Source organism: Myotis myotis, unplaced genomic scaffold, assembly GCF_014108235.1.
Source record: "Myotis myotis isolate mMyoMyo1 unplaced genomic scaffold, mMyoMyo1.p scaffold_m19_p_13, whole genome shotgun sequence".
Taxonomy (NCBI): domain Eukaryota; kingdom Metazoa; phylum Chordata; class Mammalia; order Chiroptera; family Vespertilionidae; genus Myotis; species Myotis myotis.
In genome coordinates, this window is record NW_023416317.1 from 49,638,271 (window position 1) to 49,663,599 (window position 25,329).

The following is a 25,329-nucleotide window of genomic DNA, read 5'->3' on the forward strand; positions in this document are numbered from 1 at the left end:
TACTTTTAAGATATTCATCTTTCCTAAATTGGACAATTTTTCTATTTTTAAAGACTGAGTAGTAGAAATTCATTTTCTTAAAAGGCACATTTCCAGTATCAGAAATATTTGATGAAAATACAGTCAAACCTCGATTCTCGAATGTCTCCCATCTCAAACAGTTTGCTTCTCAACCTGACAACCCTTTCATGCTGATGCCTGTATGATTAGTCATGCATCTCTCGGGGATAAACAAAAGGAGAGAATGGGTGAGTATGGGTCAGTTTACCATTGTTAAAGTCTCAGAATATTGTGCTGTGAATATTTTTGTGTTTTTGTTGCTGCTTATTATTAAATTTTCATTTTTTACATTTCCTTTTGTTAAAATTTCATTTATATTTCATGTCCTTTTTGTTTTTCAAGTGCTTATTTATAGATTAAATAGTACACTACACATGTACTGTATATACGAAAGGTTAAAGCAAGGAATCATTTGGGAGTCTGGAATGGATTAATTCAATTTACATTATTTCTAATGGGAAAAATAATTTGGTTTTCCAACAGCTTTCCGGAATGAATTAAGTTAAAAAAACGAGGTTCCACTGTAATTTAAAGCAAAAATTAATGGCAATGACATTTGAAGCCAACCAGGCATGTTAGGAACTAGATTGAAAACTAACTCATGGGCTCTCCACAAAAAATAGGTCCAAACTTCCTCAAACGTCATGGTTTCAATGTGAACGTCCAGGAAGCCTCACTCCTAGGGAGTCTTCAGGCAATGGCCTGGTCATGTATGACAAACTATATAATTTGGGGATAGATTCAGACTATATTTTGACATATACCCCTTCTTGTTGTTTTAACCCCACCAACATGTTGACCTTGAGGATATTTTTTATTCCAGCTTATGATTATGAACATTGTACTAAAAATGTACTAATACATTGTACTAATACATTACGATAATATTCAGCTTTATTCCAAAGTTTCTTTATATACTTCAATTTTTTTCCTGGCACATTCAGAAAAATTCTTCTGGCTATTCACTTTGCAGTATCTGTATAGTTGCCTATATAAGAAGCAGATTACAGATAACATGGGAAATTCAATGTCTGCTACTATAACTTATTAATAAAACTGAAACTGCAGATGTTTAAAAAAGAAGGTATAGTTGCAAAGAACTTGTTAGCTAGTGTTATAGTCCACTAATTGACATGCATCCCTCCTTTTTGACATTAAATACTTACAAATTTAAATTGTTAAAGTGTTAATATAGTTTCTCCTTTTATTTTTAAACTAGAGGCCCGGTGCACAAAATTAGTGCATGGTGCAGCCCCTCGGCCTGGCCAGTGATCGAAGTGTGAGCATCTGGTATGGAAGGGCAGGTCCCAGCTGACCTCTGGGCTCTGGGCAGCACCTGGGTCTCCAGGTCCCTGCGCATCCCCCTCCACCTAAGTCACTGTGCCCGAGTCCCCACATGGAGATGCTGTGAGCACGGCCGGACATCGCGGGCTGGGCCGCCCAGTGGTGCCGCACAGAAGCCGGGTGGGCAGTGCACTCTCTTTCAGCCAGCCTTGCAGACCGGCTCCTGCGCGAACCCAGGGGGAGCCCAACTAGCCCCTGTGGTCCTGGTGACTGCAACCCGGCTCACCCGGAAGACACCATGTGGGTGCAGGGCGGGCTCCTCATGGGTGCCTGGCACCTGAGTGTGTGTGGGGGGCACCTGAGCGTGGGGGCTTCCCCGGTGTGCAAGCCCTGGCATCCTGGGGAAGGGTAGCAGGGGGAGTGAGAGTGAGCTCGGCAGAGCCCCCCTCCCCCACATCCTCACTACACCTCCATCCCTATCACCTCTGCCCCCAGGTAGCTGGTGAGAGGTCGCAGCGTGTTGCCAACACCTGCCATGTTCTGCGCCACCCCCTGGTGGTCAGCGCACGTCATAGTGAGCAGTTGAACTCCCGGTATCCCAGTCGAACTACCACCCAAGGGGACAATTTGCGTATTAGATTTTTATTATATAGGATTCTCACCCAAGGATATATTTTTATTGATTTTTAGACAGAGAAGAAGGGAGAGACAGAGAGAAACATCTATGTGAGAGAGGAACATCGACTGGATGCCTTCCCCATACATGCCCCGATTGGGGATCGAACCCACAACCTAGGTATATGCCCTGACTGGGAATCGAACCTGCAACTTTTTGGTGTACAGGATAATGCTCCAACAACTGAGCTACCCAGTCAGGGCACTTATTTTTAATTCTTTCTAAGACCAACAGAACTATTCTAAGGCATTTGGTTTTCATACTTAAAAGTACTAAACTACTTTCAAACTATAAGATACAATAGTACATGGTTTGAAACACATTAATGAATTTAGAGTAGTCATTTCATTGTCTCATACCTGCACGTTGTAGCAAACACAGCTCATTGATGCTTATATATTTTTTAAGCACATCCATGCAAACCTGCAAGTTGTGAAAAATGTAAAATTACCTTTTGATATTTCATAAAAACTACGCAAATTTCAATCCTATCTTTATGCTTATTCCATTTGTTTAAAAGTGAATTTAAAGCAATGGAATAAAGAAGCTGATGTTAGGTTAATTCAGATCTGAAATACATGCTGAATTAATTACAAAAACAGTAATTAGAGAATCTCTGTCAAAGAAAGAGTCAAGGAAACAGTCAAGATTATAAGCAACTGCAGAAGGGAGGAGAATCCTTGAACATTATAATAAGCCTTACTTAGGTCATTTAAAAAATAACCATTTACCAGACTTTACATACTTTACCTTTTCATCCCCTTGCTCAGGCACGTGAGCAAACTTGCACTGTGATCGCTCACAGCCACGTAATGTGTTAAAATGAAATTTGCAATATCTATGGGGTATCATCAACCCTAGGGACTTCTGAAACACCTAGAAAATAAGACAAATTCCCTTTCTGTGTTAAATATAAAATACTTATTATAGTCAAGTGAGAAAACATTTCAAGCAATCAGAAATATATACCCAAAAACAGTATCAAAATAAATTGCTTGCTGACTTGATAAAAATAAAGCCTCAATTTACATTTCAAAAATTATGAAAAATCAATTAAAGTGAGTTGTCTAAATTTTTGCAATTTCCTTTAGTGTAAAATATTCATCGAAGTTAGTGCTTTACTTTGTATCTCTTAAAAAGCTGATATAGTCCCTCTTCCTTGTGTAGCTTGCCTCCTTTTGCTTTCAGAAAAAGTTAATTCTATTATAATATGCATCATATTTCAAATGTATTTATTAGAACCAAAATTTTCCTTAGCTTTTCAGATGAACAGAAGAAGTCAAATGATAGTCAAATCTTTCTGTGACAAACTTCTATATCACTATTCCCTTTCATCATAGGGAATATTTATCCCGTATTTTCTTTTTCTTTTTTTTTTTAATCCCGTATTTTCTGTTTTGGATATCTACCCCCTCTTCTGCTTTCAACCTCTTATGTTATTTGTAAATATCTTCTGAATCACAACAAATTTTCTGCCTCTTTACCACCAACCCCAATTCAAAAAAATCCATACAATATCTGGAACTGGTTAAAAAATGATAGGGAAATACTACTAATAAAGCCTAAAGTATGTGCTTTATAAGATTATTATTTTTTATTATTTTTAATCTTTACCAAGAACATGTTTAGAGAGACGGGAGGGAGGGAGGGAGGGAGGTAGGGAGACACACACACACACACACACACCCTGATGTGAGAGAGAAACATCGACCAGTTGCCTCTGTACGCTCCCTGATGGGTTCAAACTCGAAACCCAGGTATGTGCCCTGATCTGTAATGGAACCAGCTACCTTTAGGTGCACAGAATGACACTTATGCAACTGAGCCACTCCGGCTCGGCAGATTACTTTTTTAAAATGTGGGACTTACCCTTACAACCTTTTCCCTGTTAAATATTTCACAGGTTTCAGGATTCTGCAACTTTAGGACACAATGTTGTCCTGAAAATCTGAAATCTAAAAATAATTAAGAATGACATTATAAACCAATAGGTTACAACTTATTTCTTTTATACAATAAAACAGATGACCACTACTGTCTGCTTTTAAAGTTTTACTTGGGACTCTATTCATGCTCAATTCATAGACCATAGACTGTGCTGCCATGGGTGTTCTGTGAAATACAGAATGATTTACAGATTAGGTGCTCTTTAAGTATTTTCAGACCTAAATTTAAAATTATAAGCTTAAAGATACTTTCTTTTTATTTTTGAAGATACTTTCTTAAAAGCCTTACACAGCAGCATTGAGCACTGCATTCAAATGATTATCTCTAAATTAAACAGAGAAGTATTATACACAATACTATACACAATACTTTTTAAAATAATTCTTTATTGATGAAAGTATTACATATGTCCCCTTTTTTTCTCTCCCGCCCTGCGCCTCAAGCCTCCACCACCCTATTGTCTGTGCCCATGGGTTATGCATATATGCATATAAGGACTCTGGTTGCACAATAAATTTTTCTAAGGAAAGAAAGCTACTGACATCCCAGGTGCTTCAGACTGAACTGTGACCCCCCTCAAATTCGTATGTTCAAGCCCTAACCCTCACTGTGACTTCATTTGGAGATAGGGCTTTTTAAGGAAGTACTAAGGTTTAAATTGGGTCAAAAGGGTGAGGCCCTGGTCTGATAGAATTAGTGTCTTTATAAGAGACACCAGAGAGCTCACTCTCTCTATACACATGTGCCAAAGGAAAGGCCATGTGAGCCAGGAACTGAACCCTGCTAGAACCTTGATCTTGGACTTCTAGCCTCCAGAACCATGCAAAATAAATTTCTGTTGTTTAACTCCTTGAGTGCCTGGGAGCACAATCGCGCTCCTCCTGTCTTTTGCCAAAAGTGCTGGGAGCACTATCAAAGCTTCGAAATGGCGTCCAGTTCTAAGTCTGCTTTTATTAGTGATGATAATATTGCTAAATATGCCAATGCAGTAAGGTTTCCTTAAGTTTTTGAATATGTAATTTCATTTACTTGCGATTCATAATTTTTTTCCTAAACTGCTGTAAAATCAGCAAAAATGCCTTGGCAATTTTAGCAAAGTTCCTAGGATATTGGTTGGCACTCAAAGGGTTAAGCCACCTAGTCTGTGGTATTTGGTTATTGCAGCCTGAGCTGATGAATATATTAGGCATCATATTCCTTAATGTTGGTCTTTTAAAATAAGAGGATCTTAAAATTTTTTTTTCTAAAGATAAAAATTTTTTAAATTTTAAATAATTTTCTTTTTTTGGGGCAGCATCCAGATATAATTTGGAAGAAGCTAAAACTTTCACTGCATAGCTTTACAGTAATTTTCATTATGAAACCTGAAAGGTTTTCAAGATAAAATACATGACCATCATGGGCTTGTTGCGATAGTATATAACAGGTTGCATGAAGTCAGTAGTGTGAAGTTACAGAAGAGTTAGGTGTGAGCTGCACAAAAACATTTTATTGTTTCTAAATTCATTCTCCAATCTAGCATATTTTTATCAAAGCATTATGAATTATTAAAAGAACTGAAACATTCTAAAATATATTCTAAATAATCAACTAAAGTATGAAATTTTAGGTATAACCTATAATTTACTTGTATTACCAATATCACATAAATACATACTTCAGAAATTATTCCATCAAAAGTACTAAATGTACACATCCTTTAATTTTAATATATTCTATTTTAATTTTTTTGTTTTTAGTAGAAAAATCTCCTATATAGTTTCTATATTATCAAAAGCCAACATAATTTTATTGAGAAAATAGTACCATTCATCCATGGCTTTAGTGTGTCTTCTTGAAAAGCACTTAGATTCAAAGGTGGCAGCGATAAGCACAGAGGTTTTGGGCCCAGTGTTGCTAACTGACATTCACTAACCATAATCTCTGCATTTTTAGAATCTTTGCTGTGTGAGCAGAAAAACAAAATCACAATTTAAGTTTATTCCAAAAACAAAGTAATGAGAATAAAATTAAGTAGGAATACAACCTAATGCTATATATTCCTATATACTATTATTATACTATGATTATCTGGTATTTATAGATTATTAGCTCGAGAGAGGAAGGGAGAGAGATTGAGACATTTGTTGTTCCACTTTATGTATTCATTGATTGATTCTTTAAAAAAATATGTTTTTCATTGATTTCAGAGAAAGGAAGGGAGGAGAAAGAGAAACATCAATGATGAAAGAGAATCATTGATTAGCTGCCTCCTAAACACCCCCTACTAGGGATTGAGCCTGAAACCCAGCATGTGCCCTGACCAGGAATCCATCCAAGACCTTCTGGTTCATGGGTCGACACTCAACCATTGAGCTACACTAGTCACGCCACTGGCTGATTCTTGTATATGCCTTGACCAGGGATCAAACCCACAACCTTGGCATATTGGGATGATGCCCTAACCAAGATACCTGGCCAGGGTCAATTATTCAGTATTTTTAACAGGTTGTTTCTACCTTCTTAGCCAGAAAACCAAAGCTTGTTAAATGACTGGAATAGGGGTAGGAATTAGGTGGTGGAATTAAAACTAAAGCAAAATATTTTTGATCATGCCAGACAAAAGGTTTGAGGAAGGACTGGCCTAGTGTTCCAATCCAGAAAAGATCATTCAATTACTCTATTGAGAGTGCAATAAAATAAATTATAAATTATTCTTCAGGACAAGTATATATAATAAATTTATACATGTACTTGGGAGCTTCCTTTGGGAAGAAGTTTAAAAAATGTATTTTTCTTGGTTGCTCATTTAAACAGCTTTGACTATATTCTAATATATGAGATTCTATAAAACCAATTTTAGAAAAACTTAACCTGAATTTATCTAGAAACTTATCTAGAAAAAGAAATAACTTAAGCAAGGGGGAGGGTGGGAAGCATCTCAGAACTGACAGATACAAGTGAATTTCCTTTTAGAAGATCACTCAGATACTATAATATTTTATCTAAAAAACAATTCTAATAAGCATTTCCAGCTGGGGTTCCCCAGGCCAAAAGAGAATAAAAATAGTAAGAAAAGGGGCCCACACTTAATAATAGTTGAAACTTAGCACCAATGGAGTTTAATTAAAAAAATACATATAAAACATAGTTCTCTTCCCAACTTGGGACATCAGTGTGCAATCAACATAACTCCTCTCCAAATAAAACAAAAAGTAGTAACATAAAACAAAGAAATAGGAATTATGGAATTTTATAGATGGAAAAGATTCTCTAGTAAAATTCTTTTATTTTTGATTGGATCACTAAAGCACAGGTTAATGGTCACACTCCTGGTCATTATGGCAGAGCCAAAGTGATAATACAACTCTGCAGGATGCAATGACACTTTTTAGTTGTAAGCAGAATGCTTTCAATAGAAAAGTTAACCCTGTTAGTTTTTCTTTAAGATCTCCAAATAGTCATGAATCAAAAGGGCTTCTGTGCCAATCTAATTTTTACCTAGGCTTTTCCTTAATACAATGGTTCCCAAACTTTAGCATGAATCTGGATCAGCTGATGGCCTTATTGAAACAGATTCATGGGCCCCATCTCCAGAGTTTGGGAGGTCAGGAATGGGACCCAATAATTTGCATTTCTGACAAGTTGCTCTATGATGCTGCTCCAAGAATCACACTTTGAAAACCACTGGCTGTCCTAGCTGGTTTGCTCAATGGATAGAGCATGCACTTGTGGACTGAAGGGTTCGAGATTCGATTCCGGGCAAGGGCTTAATCCCGGGTTGCAGGCTTAATCCCCAGTTGGGGGCATGTAGGAGGCAGCCAATCACTGATTTTCTCTCATCGTTGATGTTTCTATCTCTCTCTCCCTCTCCTTTCCTCTCTGAAATCAATAAAAATATATTAAAAAAAAAAAGAAACCCACTGGCTTAACATAAAAGACTTGAACATATTCATCACCTGATCTCTGTGTGCTCTGGCCACAACAGCAAAATGGGGGTGGAGGATGGGACCAGATGGTCTCCAAGGTATCCTCCAACCCTAAATTTGGTACCCATATATGTTCTAGTAAGTGTACTGTAACTCTCAGTACTAATCACTGCAGTCACGTAAATACCTGCAAACTGCAATGTTCACCTGATTTCCGCCATTCTTACCATCATAAAAGTCACATACATAGTCCTTATTCTTTTACTAGTAGCCCTGTGCACAAATCCGTGCGCCAGTAGCTCGCTGCCACTCTCCTGTTGCTCCCCACACCACTCTCTCTGCTCCCCTCATAGTTTGCTGCCCTGCCCCCTCCTGTAGCTCTCCTCCACCCACTTGTAGTTTGCTGCCCCACCCTCCTGCTGATCTGTGATCCAGTCATTAAGTTGTTGGTCATTATGTAACAACCATTTGCATATTACATCTTTATTATATAGATCATTATTCCTTATACCTTTCTCAAAAACTATTTTAAGGACTCAAAAAACTTAGTGACAGTTTTAAGGTAACTTACAATATCCCTGACATCTAGGTATAACTGACATATTAATTAAATAATGCCCATGTGTGGCTTATGGCATAGCAGTCCAAGCACATACAGCACAGAATGAAAAACATACTCAAGATGCAAATCATATGAATAACTGTCTTAAAGTTACAGATTTAAAAATTGTTACAGACCTTTTGCAAACTTCATGCATATTTTCTTTTTCTTCCTTAATAGTCACTTTGTCTGAAAATTTACACTGTGAAGATATGTTAAAAAGTTCAAGTTTAAATATCTGTATTCCATATTAAGCTATGAGGCTTACAAGATTTATTAGAATGTATTAGATGTTAATTAAACAACTGGTTTATCGCCAACCTAGAAAACAATCCTACTCTACATTATTTAAAATCCTGAAAATTGACTTCAGAATTTCCACTGTTGCTTAAGAGAAAAACAAATCAATCTATTTCTCAGCTTTTGATATCACCTCTTGTACAAGCCAACATTTCAAATTATTATGAACAATTAAAGTCATGCAAAAAAAGAGAGTCACGCTTCTTTTCAATATATTGATTTTAGAGAGAGGGAGGGGAGAAAGGAAGGAGAGAGAGAACGATCGTTTTTTTGTTGTTCTACTTATTTTTGCATTCATTGGTTTATTCTTGGATGTTCCTGTGTGTGCTCTGACTGGGGATCAAACCACAACCTTGGCTTATTGGGATGATGCTCTAACCAACTGAGCTACCTGTCCAGGGTTATGTTTCATTAAGAAAAAAAGCTTTGAGTAACTTTTATTTTTAGGTGGTATTTATGAACATACATTTATTTTTCATTAGAAATATTTATATGCCCGGTCGGTGTGGCCCAGTGGTTGAGCATTGACCTATGAACCAAGAGGTCACAGTTTGATTCTCGGTCAGGGCGTATGCCCAGGTTGTGGGTTCAATCCACAGTGTGGGGTGTTCAGGAGGCAGCTGATCAATGATTCTCTCTCATCATTGATGTTTCTATCTCTCTCTCTCCCTTCCTCTCTGAAGTCAATAAAAATATATTAAAAAAGAGAAATATTTATATGTATTTAGGTCTCAATTCTATTTGGTAATAGATACCAAATTTAGAGTTGGAGGATACCCTGGAGACCATCTGGTCCCATACTCCACCCCCATTTTGCTGTTATGGTCAGACTGAGGCATCTTTGCTGAGGGTCACACTGAACTGCAAGTGGCTTCAGGGGCATCTTTAGGAGTCAGCAACATGGCAGAAGACATCAAGATCAAAATCAATAACTACCAGATTATCCCTTTGACAGCTGCTTCCCCAACCAGAACCAGACCAGAAACTGTTGGCAGAAATACCTGGACTTCCACCCCATGAGAAGACAGACTGCTAAAGGGTTGATGTCTCCATGTGCGAATGGTACGGGTGTGTATACAAGTCCCTTTGCTTCATATCCTGGGTGTTGACCTGGGATGACCGCCGGGCAAAAGGCATATTTCTTGGGAAGATCTGAATTGGTTGTCCTCCACCTGTCTCTGTCCTCCACCCTTCTCCCAGGGAGGTGAAGAGAGACCTGGGTACATCCTACCCTAGGATCCTGTAACATGGCTTAAGTGATAATACTTTTGGAAAAGTATAAAACTGTATATGTGCAAAAGATCTGGATGACTGGGCAAGACGCCGGGTGGGAAATGGTATCTGGACCAGTAAGAGGGGCTTCAGAGTGAGTATTTTTTATTTATAAAAAATATTTTTATTGATTTCAGAGAGGAAGAGAGAGGGAGAGATAGAAACATCAATAATGAGAATCATTGATCTGCTGCCTCCTACACACCCTCTACTGGGCATCGAGCCTGCAACCCGAATTGAATCTGGGACTCTTCAAGTCCACAGGTCGACATTCTATTCCCTGAGCCAAACCGGCTAGGGCCAGAGTGAGTATTTTTTAATTTTGTTTTGAATTTTTATTATATCAAGATTTGACCACTTCCTTTATGCCAGACAATAGAGTAAATGATGATAGGAAATAGCCACAAGTCCCTGTATTTGCTAAAATTTATCTGTATTTTCCCTTAGTTATCTGTATAATTTAAAAAACTTTTCTTAATTTTTGAGCCAAATGAAAATCATATGATAAAAATATGTAAAAAGGAAAAAAAATATTTAGGTGTATTTAAAGCATTGCTGTACTTAAAACATTTCACAATTAGTGTTTTTGGAGTTGTGATTTTCTAATTACTATAAGAAAGTTATACATGCTCAAATATTAAACTTTTGAGAAAACAGGCACCAAGAAAGTAATCCCCCAAATCACCCATTACTTGAGTAGTCAGAGATAACCAGTATCTTACTTGTATCTTTTTAAAATCTTTTAAATTTTATTATGTTTTCCCTAAAAATTTCCAGTTTTATTGAGAAATAATTGATACCATCACTATGTAAATTTAAGCCATATAGCATCATGGTTTGATTTATATACTGGAGTTGGCAAAAGCATGTTTTGAGAAATTAGAAATTTGATTAATGCAAGAACCCGAACACAAATGTTTATAGCAGTTTTATTTGTAATAGCCCAAAATTAGAAACAACCCAGATATCCTTCAAAGAGTGTATAGCTAAATAAAATGTGGTAAGTCATACTATGGAATGTTATTAAGCAATAACAGTAAATGAACTATTGATACATGCAACAAACTTGATGAATACCCAGAGGATTATACTGGCTGAAAAACCCCATCTGAAGAGGTTCCAAACTGTATGATTCCATTTATATAACACAAGGGGCCCTGTGCACAAAATTCATGCACTGGGGAGGGAGGGGGTTCCCTCAGCCCAGCCTGCCCCCTCTCACAGACTGGGAGCCCTCGGGGGATGTACTATTGACAGCTTAGGCCCGCTCCCTGTGGCCTAAGCTGCAGTCTGGCCTCCCTCTGCGGGAGGTGACCGGGCTGATCAGGGGAAGGCGCCAGCCCCATCACCCTGCTGCTGCAGCCACTGCCAGCCACCGCAGCCGCCAAGGTGTTTGAATCAACATGGACTCTAGTCCCTTCACCATGAAAAAATGACAACTTTCTTCAGGCATTTTCAAGATGTGTCTTTCATAGGATATGACATTTCTTTCTTTTTTTTTTTATTCTCATTTGAGGATATGTTTCCATTGATTTTTAGAAAGTGTGGAAGAGAGAGGGAGAGACAGAGAGAAACATCAATGTGAGAGGGACACTTTGATTGGTTACCTCCTGCATGAGCCCTGACCTGGGCCCCAGCCAGGGAGGAGCCTGCAAACCTAGGTACATGCCCTTGGTCATAATCAAACCTGGACCCTGCGGTTGGCAGGCCGAGGCTCTATCCACTGAGCCAAACTGGCTAGGGCAGGATATGACATTTCTTAGCCCCTCCAGTAGTGGACCTTCATTTTTTCCTCCAGGAGTGAGGTGGAAAAACCCTAGATCACCTTCTTGGATTCTTATAACCCAAGTTACCAAGAACACTGCAAGTGGCGGTGTACAGGGAGCTTAGCCAATGAGTTGTCAGAAAAGGTTTTTATGCTTGAACTGGTTTGGCTCAGTGGACAGAGCGTCGGCCTGCAGACTGAAGGGTCCCAGGTTTGATTCCTGTTAAGGGCATGTACTTTGGTTGGGGGCACATCCCCAGTGGGGAGTGTGCAGGAGTCAGCTGATCGATGTTTCTCTCTCATTGATGTTTCTGACTGTCTATTTCTCTCCCCTCTTCTCTGTAAAAAAATCAATAAAACATATTTAAAAAAAAGAAAAGGTGTTTCCTCTGCAGCTCATGTGCAGAGGACCCCCTGCATTGTATCCACTGGGCTAGGGGCATGTCCCCACTGCCAGAGGGGTGGTGGTGGTGGGGGGGCATGCCCCCAAGGCCAGCAGCCAGCCCCACGTTGTGGGCGCTGGGCTGAGGGGCGTACAGACCCAGGCAGCGCAGCGGCCACTGCCGCCAGGTGCACACCTCCCAGACTGGCAGCCCCGCATTGTGGGCGCCAGACTAGCGGGCGTGGATCTGGGCTGCTGCTTGGCGCTGGCGCACGTGCAGGCGGCCATGGGGCGGGAACATCCACTTGGCACCAGTGCCCATAGGCCTGGAGTGGCTGGGGGCCTTCTGGGACCCCAGCCACTCAGGCCTATGTGCGGGCCTACAGGGTATGAGTGGCCTGGGTCCCGAGGATGTTCCAGGGACCCAAGCCGCTTGGTGCCTGTGTATGCAAATTAACCCAACAAAGATGGCATACTTTGCATACTCACTCCTGATTGGCTGGTGAGCACAGCATAGGGAGGGTCAATTTATATATTTCTCTTTTATTATATAGGATTCTTGAAATGACAAAACTATAGAAATGGCGAACAGATTAGTGGTTGTCAAAGGTTAAGGAGGGATTAGGGGTGGGAGGGAAGAAAGTAGCCATGGCACTAAAAGGGCAACATGAGGGATCCTTGTGGTGACGGAAATGTTTTGTATTATAACTATAATAATGCCAATATTCTGATTGTGCTCTTGTACTATAGTTTTGCAATGTCATTGGGGGAAATTGGGTAAAGGGTACATGGGATTACTATGTTATTTTTTTACAACTGCATGTGAATCTGCATTTATCTCAAAATTAAAAAAAATGTGGGATGCTGCTGAACCACCATTTATGGATAAATTCATAGCACTAAATGCCTCTTTTAGAAAAGAAGAGGTTTCAAATCAATGATTCAGTTGCAACCTTAAGAAACTGCAAAAAGAAGAGCAAATTAAACCCAAAGCAAGCAGAAGAAGGAGAAAAGGATCAGAGCAGTGAAACAGGAAACAACAAAGCAATAGAAAAAAACCCAATAAAACTAAAAGTGAGTTCTTTTGGAATAGTAATAAAATTAATAACCTTCTAGCCATCCTCCAATGAACTTACCTTTATTGCAAAATACCAAAATTACAGAGATGGAAAACATTAATGGTTGCTAAGGTTAGGGATGTTAGAGGTAGTGAGGAAGGTATGACTAAACTTAAGGGAAATCTTTGTAGTGATGAAATGATTATCTTGATTGCAGTGGAGGCTACAAAAAATTTGCACACTTGATAAAATACACAGAAATACATACACTCATTGTACTAGCAAATTCCTGTTTCTGGTATTGTACCTTAAGATGTAATTATGGGAAAATTATGTGAAGGGTACACAGATCCTCTTTACTACTTATTCAACTTCCTGTGAATCTACAATTATTTGAAAATGAAAAGTTAAAAATATAAAGTACACTAGTATTTTAATTATTTGGGGCTCAAAATTAGAATCATTAAGCAATTACTACCATAGTAAACCTAAAAATAGTTACATATAAATTCAGACTATAACTGATACATAGAAGAAAAAACAAGATCTCTGGAAAAAACAGCATGTGTGTATAATGTTTGCATATATGAACGTATGTATTGATATATATATGTATATATGTGTGTGTATGTGTGTATATATATATATATATATACACACATACACACACATATATCCTATCTAATAAAAGAGAAACATGGTAATTGGCGTATGACCGCTACCCTTCCCATTGGCTAATCAGGGCAATATGCAAATTAACTGCCAGCCAAGATGGCGGCCGGCAGCCAGGCAGCTTGAAACTAACATGAGGCTTGCTTGCTTCAGTGACGGAGGACTCCAACGTTCCCCGCCTGCTGCTGCAGGCCTCTGAGCTGCAACTCTAAGCAACTATGTAACAAATATAGAAGCTAAACAAAACCCCAGAAACCTGCTTTAGTCCACTGGCTTCAGCCAGCAGGATCGCAACATTGTAAGCAAAGGCCAGAAACCTACTTTCAGCAGCGGAGGCCTAAGAGCTGGAGCCAAGCCTCAAAGCTAAAGCTGGCCCAGAATAAAAACAAAAAAAAGAAAAAAAGGAGTGGTTGGGAACTTCAGTCATCCCCAGCCTGAAAACAGCCCTCAGCCCCTCACCCAGACTGGCCAGGCACCCCAGTGGGGACCCCCACCCTGAAGGGTGTGTGACCAGCTGCAAACAGCCATCATCCCCTCACCCAGGCTGGCCAGGCACCCCAGTGGGGACCCCCACCCTGAAGGGTGTGTGACCAGCTGCAAACAGCTATCATCCCCTCACCCAGGCTGGCCAGGCACCCCAGTGGGGACCCCCACCCTGAAGGGTGTGTGACCAGCTGCAAACAGCCATCATCCCCTCACCCAGGCTGGCCAGGCACCCCAGTGGGGACCCCCACCCTGATCCAGGACACCCTTCAGGGCAAACCAGCCAGCACCCACCCGTGCACCAGGCCTCTATCCTATATAGTAAAAGGGTAATATGCCTCCCAGCACCAGGATCAGCGGAGCCGAGAGGCCTCCCGGCACCGGGATCAGCATGACAGGGGGCAGCGCCCAAACCCCCTGATCGCCCTGCGGCTCTGTGTGTGACAGGGGGCGGGACCACAACCTCCCTATCCGCCCTGCTCTCTTTGTGACAGGGGAAGGCGCCCCAACCCCCTGATCAGCCCTGCTCTGTGCCTGATATGGGGGAGCTCCCCAACCTCCTGATTGGCCCTGATCTGTGTGTGACAGGGTGCGGCGCCCCAACCCCTCCACCCCTCACTGGCCCTGCTGTGTGTGTGACGGGGTAGAGCCATAACCTCCCCATCGGCCCTGCCCTGAGTGTGAGAGTGGCGGCGCCCCAACCCCCTGATCGGCCCTGCTCTGTGGGTGATAGAGGGCGGCGCCCCAACCCCCTGATGGGCCCTGCTCTGTGCGTGACAGGGGGCAGCGGCCCAACCCCCTGATTGGCCCTGCTCTGTGCATGACAGGGGGCAGTGCCCCAACCCGCTGATTGGCCCTGCTCTGTGTGTGACAGGGGGTGGCGCCGCAACCTCCCCATCAACCCTGCCTTGAGTGTGACAGGGGACGGTGCCCCAACCCCCCAATCAGCCCTACCCTGAGTGTGACTGAGGGTGGCATCACAACCTCCCGATCGCCCTGCTCTGTGCATGACAGGGGCCGGTACCCCCACTCCCCAATCGGCCCTGCTCTGAGCCCGACCAGGGGCTGCACCTAGGGATTGGGCCTGCCCTCTGCCACCCGGGAGCAGCCTAAGCCAGCAGGTCGTTATCTCCCGAGGGGTCCCATACTGCGAGAGGGCACAGGCCGGGCTGAGGGACCCCCCCACCCCCCCAAGTGCACAAATTTTTGTGCACTGGGCCTGTAGTAGCTATATAAATATAACACACTAGAGGCCTGATGCACGAGATTTGTGCACTCCAGGGAGTCCCTCAGCCCGCCTGTGCCCTCTTGCAGTCCAGGAACCCTTGGGGGATGTCCAACTGTCTGCTTAGGCCCTCTCCCCACCCTAAGCAGGCTGTCAGACATCCTTAGTGCTGCTGCAGAGGTGGGAGAGGCTCCCGCCACAGCTGCTGCACTCACCAGCCATGAACCAGGCTTCTGGGCTTCTGGGCTTCTGGGCTTCTGGCTGAGCAGCATTCCCCCTGTGGGAGTGCACTGACCACCAGGGGGCAGCTCCTGCATTAAGCATCTGCCCCCTGGTGGTCAGTGCATATCATAGCAACCAGTTGTTCTGCCGTTCGGTCAATTTTCATATTACCCTTTTATTATATAGGATATACATACCTAAGTATAAAATTGATAATAAAACATTTCTAAAAATTCACAGAAAACCACATATAAAAGTGGAAAGGTGGTAGGTCAGGCCTATGTCCTATAAATCAATGTATTTACCCTCTAAAGTTCCTAAAACTGTTATTGTGCTTATGCAAAACATTAAACAATATATCCAATGGCCAGAGAGTATTATTCTTTTAGTCAATAAAAAGGAGTTAGACTTGTTCATCTGATGACACTGTTCAGACAAATTTCTGTATTATCTCTATTCACACCAAAAAGTAAGAAAATGCAAAAGATTCCCTAGTACCTTTTCATCCAAGTCTGAACTTTTTATGTGTTCATTGCAGTCTCCCAGTTTTTCATTTTGAGAGGTCCTATTAGTAACTTCTCCTAAGGAAATGTTTGCATCTTTAAAATCATATTTTATCTCACTTGCTGAAAAGAAATAATATTTAACTGTAGAAACTACAAATGACAAAATAAGCAAGTCATTCAAAGATTATCCTAAAAATAAGTTAGAATTCAGTCTTTTAAAGTCCAATATGACAAATTTAAAGTTTTCAGCAAATTATACAATTATTCCCCTTTATCAAATAACTCCATTATATGGTATAAAAAGAACTGGCAGTAAGATAAAATTGAAACATATCAAGATACTTTTAAGAATCTTTCTTGATCATGTCCAGCTATTTTCAACATATTTTGAAACTTGAAAGTCAAAGTAAAATTAACTTTCAAATTAAGTTATTTCCTGTAAAGATCTAGGTATTTAAACCTATAACTAGATATTATAAAATTTTTTTAAAAGAACTCAGATATAAAATGTGATAATGCTTAAATATACATTTCAATTTCAAAATAAGACTACAAGAATTACTAAGGCCAATCATCTATCCTTTGTAGATAAAGCCTAACAAAGTTATTTATAAAATAATAAAATAAAAAAATTTCAAAATCTGATCTGCAACTTGAGAAAACTAACAAATGAAAAGCTTCTTATTTTAATGAACTTATTTTGACTAGGCTTGGAGATATGAAAAGATACCTTGATACTGCATATTCTGAAAATGTCAAATTTTACCTGCTGGCAAGGAAGTACAGATCTCTGACTTCAATCCAGGATCCAGTACAGGAAATTCTCTATTATAAAACAAACAGAGCTTAAACATTATAACATATTCCATGCAGAACTATCTACTTCTCTAAATATTATACAATACTAGCTTTAGCAGCTTGTGAACATCAGCTTAGGCCCTCCAGGGAAAGAGAATTATACTGAGACTCAGAACATAGCATAGCCAAACAGATTCCTCATTTGGTTCTTCAATTACATGTACTTCAATTGTTAAGGATGCTGCCATTCAAACTTTGTTACTCAAAAAGAACCTAGTGGCATGTACCCAGCATTTTATTAAAAATATATATTTTATTGATTTTTCACAGAGAGGAAAGGAGAGGGATAGAGAGTTAGAAATATCGATGAGAGAGAAACATCGATCAGCTGCCTCCTGCACATCTCCTACTTGGGATGTGCCCGCAACCAAGGTACATGCCCTTGGCTGGAATCGAATCTGGGACCTTTCAGTCCGCAGGCCGACGCTCTATCCACTGAGCCAAACCAGTTAGGGCTACCCAGCATTTTAAAAAGTTTTCAAGTATTACACCAATACAAGATATGTGTATGTATGTCTTATTGCTAATGTAAAAGGAAGATGGTTTGAGAGCAGCTTGAGGTGTTTTTTTTTTTTTTTGGTGGTCTCTGAAAACAACATATCTAGTCCAAAGGTTAAAGCTATGGAGATCATAGTTAGTCCAACTTGGATTTAAATATTGTTCTGCCACTTTGTGTTAACTGTGGCAAAAATATTTAACTTCTTTGAGTCTAATCATATCTGTAAAATGAGAATACCACCTACCCACGAGGTTATGTAAAGATTTAATGAGATAAAATTTTCTTACAGCCAATAGCATAGGCTCCAACAATGAAAACTACATCTATAACTCGAAAACAAAAGGCTAAGCACTATTCTATTTTTTAAAAAATTAGACAAAAATATAAAAAAGTACGTAGAATAAAATAAACACCCATAATCCCACCATTTAATCATTTAATAAATGGGTTTTATTAAACTTACCCTAAATAGTCAAGAAAAAGGGAAACCGAACAAAACATTTTATATACACCATTCTTTTTTTGTTAATCTTCACAAGAGAATATATTTTCATTGATTTTTAGAGTGGAAGGGGGTGGAGAGAGAGAGAGAGAGAGAGAGAGAGGGAGAGAGAGAGAGAGGAACACTGATGTGAGAGGGATGTTATTTCTGTTTTTCAGTTGTGACATGCTCTTCCCTGTGGGCTTTCATATAGGCTATTCTTTCTATGGCAAAATTCTACTCACTTTTCTTTACCTCTTGGCGAATTCCTAATCATCTTTTAGTGTTCATCTTAACTGTCACTTTGACCAGGACACCTTTAGTATCTTGCACTTAATCATATCTTATTGTACTTGCTTGATATTTGCCTCCCTTGACAGACTAAAAGTGCTGTGAGACTAAGGCCCAAGTGTGTCTAGTTACTCTCCATATACTCAGCACTTAACATCCTCTAGGCAAGACATGAAGGAGACCCAAATGAAGATGCCTCTCTCCTGTCTAGAAACTCCCAGTATAGGAGGAGACTTACATACAGGCAGACATAATATACTGACATATATGCCAAGAGAACTATTGGAACAAATCCCTAGAAAAACATCTCAGATGTGATTTGAAGGATAACTGATTGAAAATAAAGGGACTTCCAGATAAGCATATGCAAAAGGATTCAAATACATGAGATTATGGAAACAGTGAGCTTCTTGCTTTGCTTATCTTTTATTAGCCTTTCATCCCCTTTCCTATCCCCTATCACACAGTTGTCAAAGAGCTTTAAAGAGCCATGCCAAGCAATTTAGCCTCTATCCTCAAGTGGCTGAAAGCTGGTGAAGCACTGTAAGCAGTCACTGGCAGATCAATTTCTATTTCATAGTAACACTATGGAGAAGATATACTAAGAGAGTTCAGGAAGATTAACCAGGAGCTCATTACAATAATCTAAGGGAAAGATGAATAAGATACCAGTAGTGAAAACTGAGAGGAAGGAAAATTGTGAGATAATAAGATAATAGCATGAATAGTATTAAGTGACTCAATAGAGAAGTGAGAGATGTTTCTGTGGTTTCTAATTATCCTGAAAGTTATATTCATAATAGGTTATTAGCTTCAGATATACAGGAGGTTATTCCTGACAAAACAAAATGAAGAAAATAAATAGTATAGCAAGTGTACTGCTTAATTTCAAAGTAGTAAGATCGTATTTTAATATTGCTGATATAGTTCATAAGTGTGAGACACTTTTTACTATGAATAGTTTACAAGGAAAGTAAAATTGCACATGCCACTTTCATTACAAGTAATTTAGTTTTGTTTCAAATTTGAGAGACACAGAGGTTAAATTCACCTCAGTTAAAAAAAAAGTAAGCAAAATTGCAATCCACATAAACATTTTACAGTTTTGCATTTGTGGAGTGGAAAGTTACAGTTCTGCCTTGATAGAGCAAGAAGGGAAACAAATGAAGGATAGAAGGAGCAAAAGAGAAACAAAGAGATATGGCTGAGGCTACAGAAGTACAGAAAAGCAAAAGAGATGATTTGAGCAAAAAGGAGAGAACAAGAGAAGCTTCTGAAACTACACAGAGTACATCGTTTATCCTCCAAAGAATTTTTCAAGGCGGTGATGAAATTTAAGGGGTTCCAACTAGCATTTTTTAAAAAATGAAACAGACCAAAGTACAAAATATGTTATACCACTTGTAGTAAGGAAAAGTCTGTTTTTGTAAATCTATTGTTTCACATATTCATAAGTATGCACTGACTGGATTGTAATGTAAAATATGTCTTGACTATGGGTAATTGACAAAAAGTTTTGAAGATGACTGCTTGAGAATAATTACTAGCAGAACAAGTTTAAAAATAAAATAAATAATATATAAAGTTCTTAGTCCTTCATTTGACACATAGAAAGTACTTTGTGATTATAGATTACAAGTTCTTGTAACACTAAGAACATCAAGAAGAATATGGCATTACAAAAGTAACTAAAATTTATAAATACCAGATAAATTTAAGTCATGTACCACTCTCTTAGTGGAAAGTATTTTCATGTTTCCTTTTGAGTCTGTTCACAGACCATTACAATATTCAAGTATTGCAACATACAAATATAAATCAGAGCTTGAAGAATTATAAAAGTTTAGTAAAATATGAAATACTGTTAAAGAATATTTGAGCCAACCCAGAATAGCTCAAGTTCCAAAGCATGAAGGTTACTACTTGGCTCCATTTAAAGTTGCACCAGGCAAACTTGTCCTCATTGGGGGCTAAATCATCATTTAAAACCCTGACCTTAACAGCACAACACATTTCTTTTCTTCTGAAAATTGGCTTAACTTCTGATTCTACTTTCAAGTCCTCATTACGTCAAATAAACTTTTCCAAGACTTCTCTGTTCCTCAAAAATGAATTTTTTATTTAATAAAAAAGTCACAGCCCGGGTGGCATGGCTCAGTGGTTGAGCGTCAACCTATGAACCAGGAGATTACCGTTCGATTCCCAGTCAGGGCCAGTGTGGGGTGTGTAGGAGGCAGCGGATCAATGATTCTTATCATTGATGTTTCTATCTCTCCCTCTCCCTTCCTCTCTGAAATCAATAAAACTATTTTTTAAAAAATTCACAGAAAGTGGGTTAAAACATACAGTATTGTTCATAATAAGTACCTTGGCTGAAATAAAAGCATATCTGTATTTTGATAATAATTAAAGAACATATGAAAATAAATTTGACTTTGAAAGAAGCAATCTCAGTAATTTAAAAAGACTGAATCATCATTTTATTTTGGACAATCTGCTCCATTATAATTTCCAACATATATATGTATATACATATGTGTATGTATATAGATGTATATATGTATATATATGTATATACATATGTGTATGTATATACATATATCATTGTTTTATTTCAATTATAAGTTTTAGCATAATGACATTTCCATGCCTCAGCAATATGCTATATTTAGTAACAGGGTTAAAAAATGGAGCTTCAATGATCACAGAATAAATTAGTGACACCTAAGAGTAGAAAGTGCTTTTGAAACCCCCAATAATGTGTACCAAAAGGCATAGTTGAACATGCATACCTCAAGTTATCACTTGGTTCTTTTTTTTCAGGAAGTTCCATGTGCTTGGAGTCTGCTGATTGCTGCTCTTCAGCAACATTGGGCTCCTGGTTTACCATGGGGACCTCTGAAGTAAATGAGAGCTCCCCTTCATTGGAGACTCCGAAAAGGTCTGGGTCATCTTGAATTACATCAATTAAGAGGACATCATCTTCATATGCTTTAAGAATATCTGGAATAATTTTAATGTCTGAAAAGTTCTTAGTCGTTTTTCTACCACTAACTTCAGAGGAAACTTGTTTGAATGTTTCTTGTTCATCAGAGCAGAAGGCAGGACTTTTCTCTATACACCCAGGATCACAGAAAAAGGTATTCTTTTCAACTGTGAGAGAAACAGCTTTCTTATTAGAAACAACATTGCCTGGTTCAGAGATATAGTTAGATGGTTTATTATTACCTTGCTTTAAGAAACTTGAAGAAATACTATGGAAATTCTTATTGCAGTATAAGTCAGAACTAGATTGCACTGGAGCGACACTATTTTGTATGTTCAAAGATTGAAGTCCTGAAATTACTGTGGAGATGTTTTCTTTATTCCTATTCTGTCTTATCTCTGTTCCAGATATATTGTCAAGAAGCTCTAGGGGACTATATGCTTCTCTCTCTGATGACTTGGCATTTATTTCTTTTCTTTTTTCTGTTTTATTTTTAAGTAGAGGAATTTTAAAATTAGTCAGCCGTCCTGCGTTCAGTATTTTAACCAAGTCTGGAACCACAACTGTTGGCTTAGCAACACATGTTTTTCGGTGAATAGTTTTGCCTGTAGAGTTGTTAGCTTCCTGGCCATGCTGGGAAGCCAGTGTCAAATTAAGTTTTGTTAAAGTCCCTCTATCTTTTCTTTTATTTCCTGTTAAGTTTTGAGTCCCATTAGTTAACCGAGTATCTTCAGTTGCATTAGAAACTACCTCTGACCCACTTCTGCTCGGTTCCTCGTACTTCATCTTTTCATCATCGATTACAGGTTCATTTATGACCATTAAAGTAGGTTTTATAGCAGAGACTACTTCAGAGATCGCAGACAGACAATTTATATTAGAATCCAATTTTTCTTTACTTGAAGATTCACTGTTTGTTTCTTTTATGGAACTTTGAAATGGTAATTTGGAGTCAATTAAGTGAGTCTGATTTGGTTGATGTTTAAGGAAATCATCTTGCCTTACACTTTCCCCAGACCCAGGAAGAGAGTTATTTGATTTTGGCAAGGAAGACTTTTTCCAACAATAGGCAGTTACTCTAGCACATGAATAACACGGCCAAGTTCTTTTACCTGTCATTGGTATTGTTCTGTGACAGCTGAACTTGGATTCTTCAGCTTCATTTCTTAAGTCTTCCTGTGATCTCTTTTCAATAGGATGGCAATCACTAGGTGATTTCTCTGTTGAGCTTTTCATTTCTGGCTCAGTGCTTTTACATCTTAAGGGTTCTGAAGCATTCTTGGTTTCTTCTTTCAAAAGTGGCGCTAGGGTTTTCTGAAACATAGTATTTACAAGATGCTTAGGACTTGTCTTTTTTCCTACTGTTTCTGGAAGACTTGATAAATGATCCATTGGAGAAAGTGTATTATGGTTTGCTTTTCTCAAAATTTTTAAAGTTTTTGCTTCTGTACTTTCAGCACCCATATGGTTTTCTTGTAACAGCAACTCAGACTTGTTATGCACATTAGAGAAGTTCATTTTGACAACCATTTCATCTCTTTTTTCAGACACCTTCATCCTTTTCCTGGGTTTTCTCCCAACACTGCTCTCCTCTACTGAGTATTTATTTTTTTCATTTTGACGGCAGGGAAGCAAGCCATTATTTTTGCTTTGGTATATATCAGTTTTTTCAAGCAATAATTTATTTACTCCCATTAAGTTTTCTTCAGTGTTTAAAAGTTGAGTAATATTATTTGTGTCACTCTTATCTGAAAGACTCCCAAGGTTTTCTTTCTTTAACTCTGAGGAATTTTCTGATTCATGGATACATCCACCATCAGGTTTATATGTAAGGTTATTTTCATCATTACAATCCTTGGAATGGGGGAAACAACTGCAATCATGTAATTTTAAAGTGGAATTATTTTCTACTCCAGGTGACACGCTGTTACAAGAATATTTTGGAGTATTCTTGTACAGTTCATCTTGAAATTCAACCTTTCTATTTTGTGTAGCCTTATTTTCAGTTATTTTGAAGAGTGGACTTGCTAAGCTTTCAAGTGTTTTAATTCGACGTCTTCTTTTAATACCGTCTACCAAAACTTCCTTACCCGAAGACCGCAAGAGAGGTGTACTTTGAATTTCACTGCACTCCACTGTTTGGAAAGATTCCGAACTGGTTAATGATTCCTTTCTTACCAGGTCAGTCCCTGGCTGTGGATCATCACTTGAGGCTCCAGTAACTTTTCTTTTTTCCTTGGCTGATCAAAACGACAAAATATACCAGAAAATATTTTATATTGAGGAGGGAAAAAAAAGCAACACCAGTTAAAAAAAAAAAAAAAGTGATGCCACCCACTTTCATTTTCCTGATTTCTTTTAAGGAGCCACATACAAACCTGTGCAAGTTCTAAGACAGCTGACTAACCTTCGGCATCATGGTCAGTTCACACAAGCCAAAAGGGATCACTAGTAGGAATTCCTCTTATAGTCTCATTCTGACCAAGAGCTCCTAACTGGGCAAATACTCCTTACAGTGGTTCTCAACCTTCTGGCCCTTTAAATACAATTCCTCATGGTGTGACCCAACCATAAAATTATTTTCGTTGCTACTTCATAACTGTAATGTTGCTCCTGTTATGAATCGTCATGTAAATATCTGATATGCAGGATGGTCTTAGGCGACCCCTGTGAAAGGGTCGTTCGACCGCTAAAGGGGTCGCGACCCACAGGTTGAGAACCGCTGCTAAGAGACTTCCCGTGTCTTCCATCTCTCCGGGTCATCAGTAAAGCCCACGCTGGTTAAGTGAAACGTGAGCGGTAAAACAAAGATGGAGCGGGCTGAGGTACAAAGGCCAGGGAGGGAGTGGCCCTGGGCGCTTCCTTACTGTGTCTTCCCGATGGCCAGGGGACCGCGCCCCCTTCTCTGCTTTTGAATCTAAGTCCTGCGGGTCCCACAGGTGTAAGGGCCGACGTGCCCCCCACCCACCCGCCGCCGGCCACCTCGCCTCGGCCTTCCCAGGCCCGGATGCCTCACCCGACGACGTGTCACCGTCCGCCTCTTCTCTCTCAGACGCCCGGCCCACCATCCTCCTCTTTCTCCTGCTCTCCTCAGGCCCGGGCGCGTCAGGGACGCAGGCTCCCGCCTTGCCCGGCTCCGGCCGCCGGCTTCGCTTCCTCAGGCTGCGGGCAGGGCCCTCACACCCACAGGAGATCGTGGGGCTCGAGGGCTGCGGCCCCCTCATCTGCCCCGCACCGCCCGCCCTACTCGCTGAGGAGCCTGCCGGAGGCGACACGGCTGCTCCCGCTGCCCGGGACCCGATGCCCGTCTTCCCGCCCCTCATCTGGACTCCCTATGGCTGACCGACCGGAAGCGGAAGTGGGCAGCGAGGCCGGCTGGGCGGGCGCGTGAGGCAGCAACGTGCGGCAAAGCGGCGCGCCCTGTCAGGCTTCTCTCGAAGTTTCCGCGGCGCCTTCCTCTAGGCCGCAACCTTTCGGAACCATTCGGAGCTCCTCACAGAGAGCGCTGTCCGCCGGGGGCTGCCAACTCTACCTCAGGTCTCGGGTCCCTTTCCATCTGCCATCCCGGATGTGCTCACTCGGATGCCCGGTGGCCACCTCAAACTCCGGACGGGCAAAACGGGCGTCTTTCCTCACATCAGCGCGCCACCACCCACCCAGCTGCCGACGCCTGAAGCCTGGGAGCCGGGGACACCCCGCGTGCACGTGAGCTCTGCCTGACCCTACCCTCTGTTTGTCAGCCACTCTTCCCCTTGGCCGTGGCGCCGGCTCTCGGCTGACGGGCTGCATCGGTCCCCCAAGTTGTACCTGGGCCTCCGTCCTTGCGTTATGTCAGGCAAGCGTCCACCTGCCG

The 25,329-nt window shown here is 40.3% G+C and overlaps 1 protein-coding gene and 1 pseudogene across 1 annotated transcript in view; one reads left to right on the forward strand and one right to left on the reverse strand.

Moving 5' to 3' along the window:
* The window catches only part of TOPAZ1 (testis and ovary specific PAZ domain containing 1), a 47,685-nt gene extending 22,985 nt beyond the window's left edge, over positions 1-24,700 (reverse strand). Inside the window, exons 1-9 of the mRNA XM_036333815.1 lie at positions 24,493-24,700; positions 21,283-23,716; positions 17,128-17,186; positions 16,354-16,481; positions 8,614-8,678; positions 5,774-5,910; positions 3,890-3,975; positions 2,771-2,896; positions 2,380-2,443 (exon numbers count right to left, since the gene is read on the reverse strand). Of these exons, the coding sequence (XP_036189708.1) occupies positions 2,380-2,443; positions 2,771-2,896; positions 3,890-3,975; positions 5,774-5,910; positions 8,614-8,678; positions 16,354-16,481; positions 17,128-17,186; positions 21,283-23,716; positions 24,493-24,700 (3,307 nt within the window). The remainder of the gene's footprint in view (positions 1-2,379; positions 2,444-2,770; positions 2,897-3,889; positions 3,976-5,773; positions 5,911-8,613; positions 8,679-16,353; positions 16,482-17,127; positions 17,187-21,282; positions 23,717-24,492) is intronic.
* On the forward strand, positions 9,677-9,932 carry LOC118668663 (annotated as a pseudogene).
* Positions 24,701-25,329: the final 629 nt, after the last annotated feature.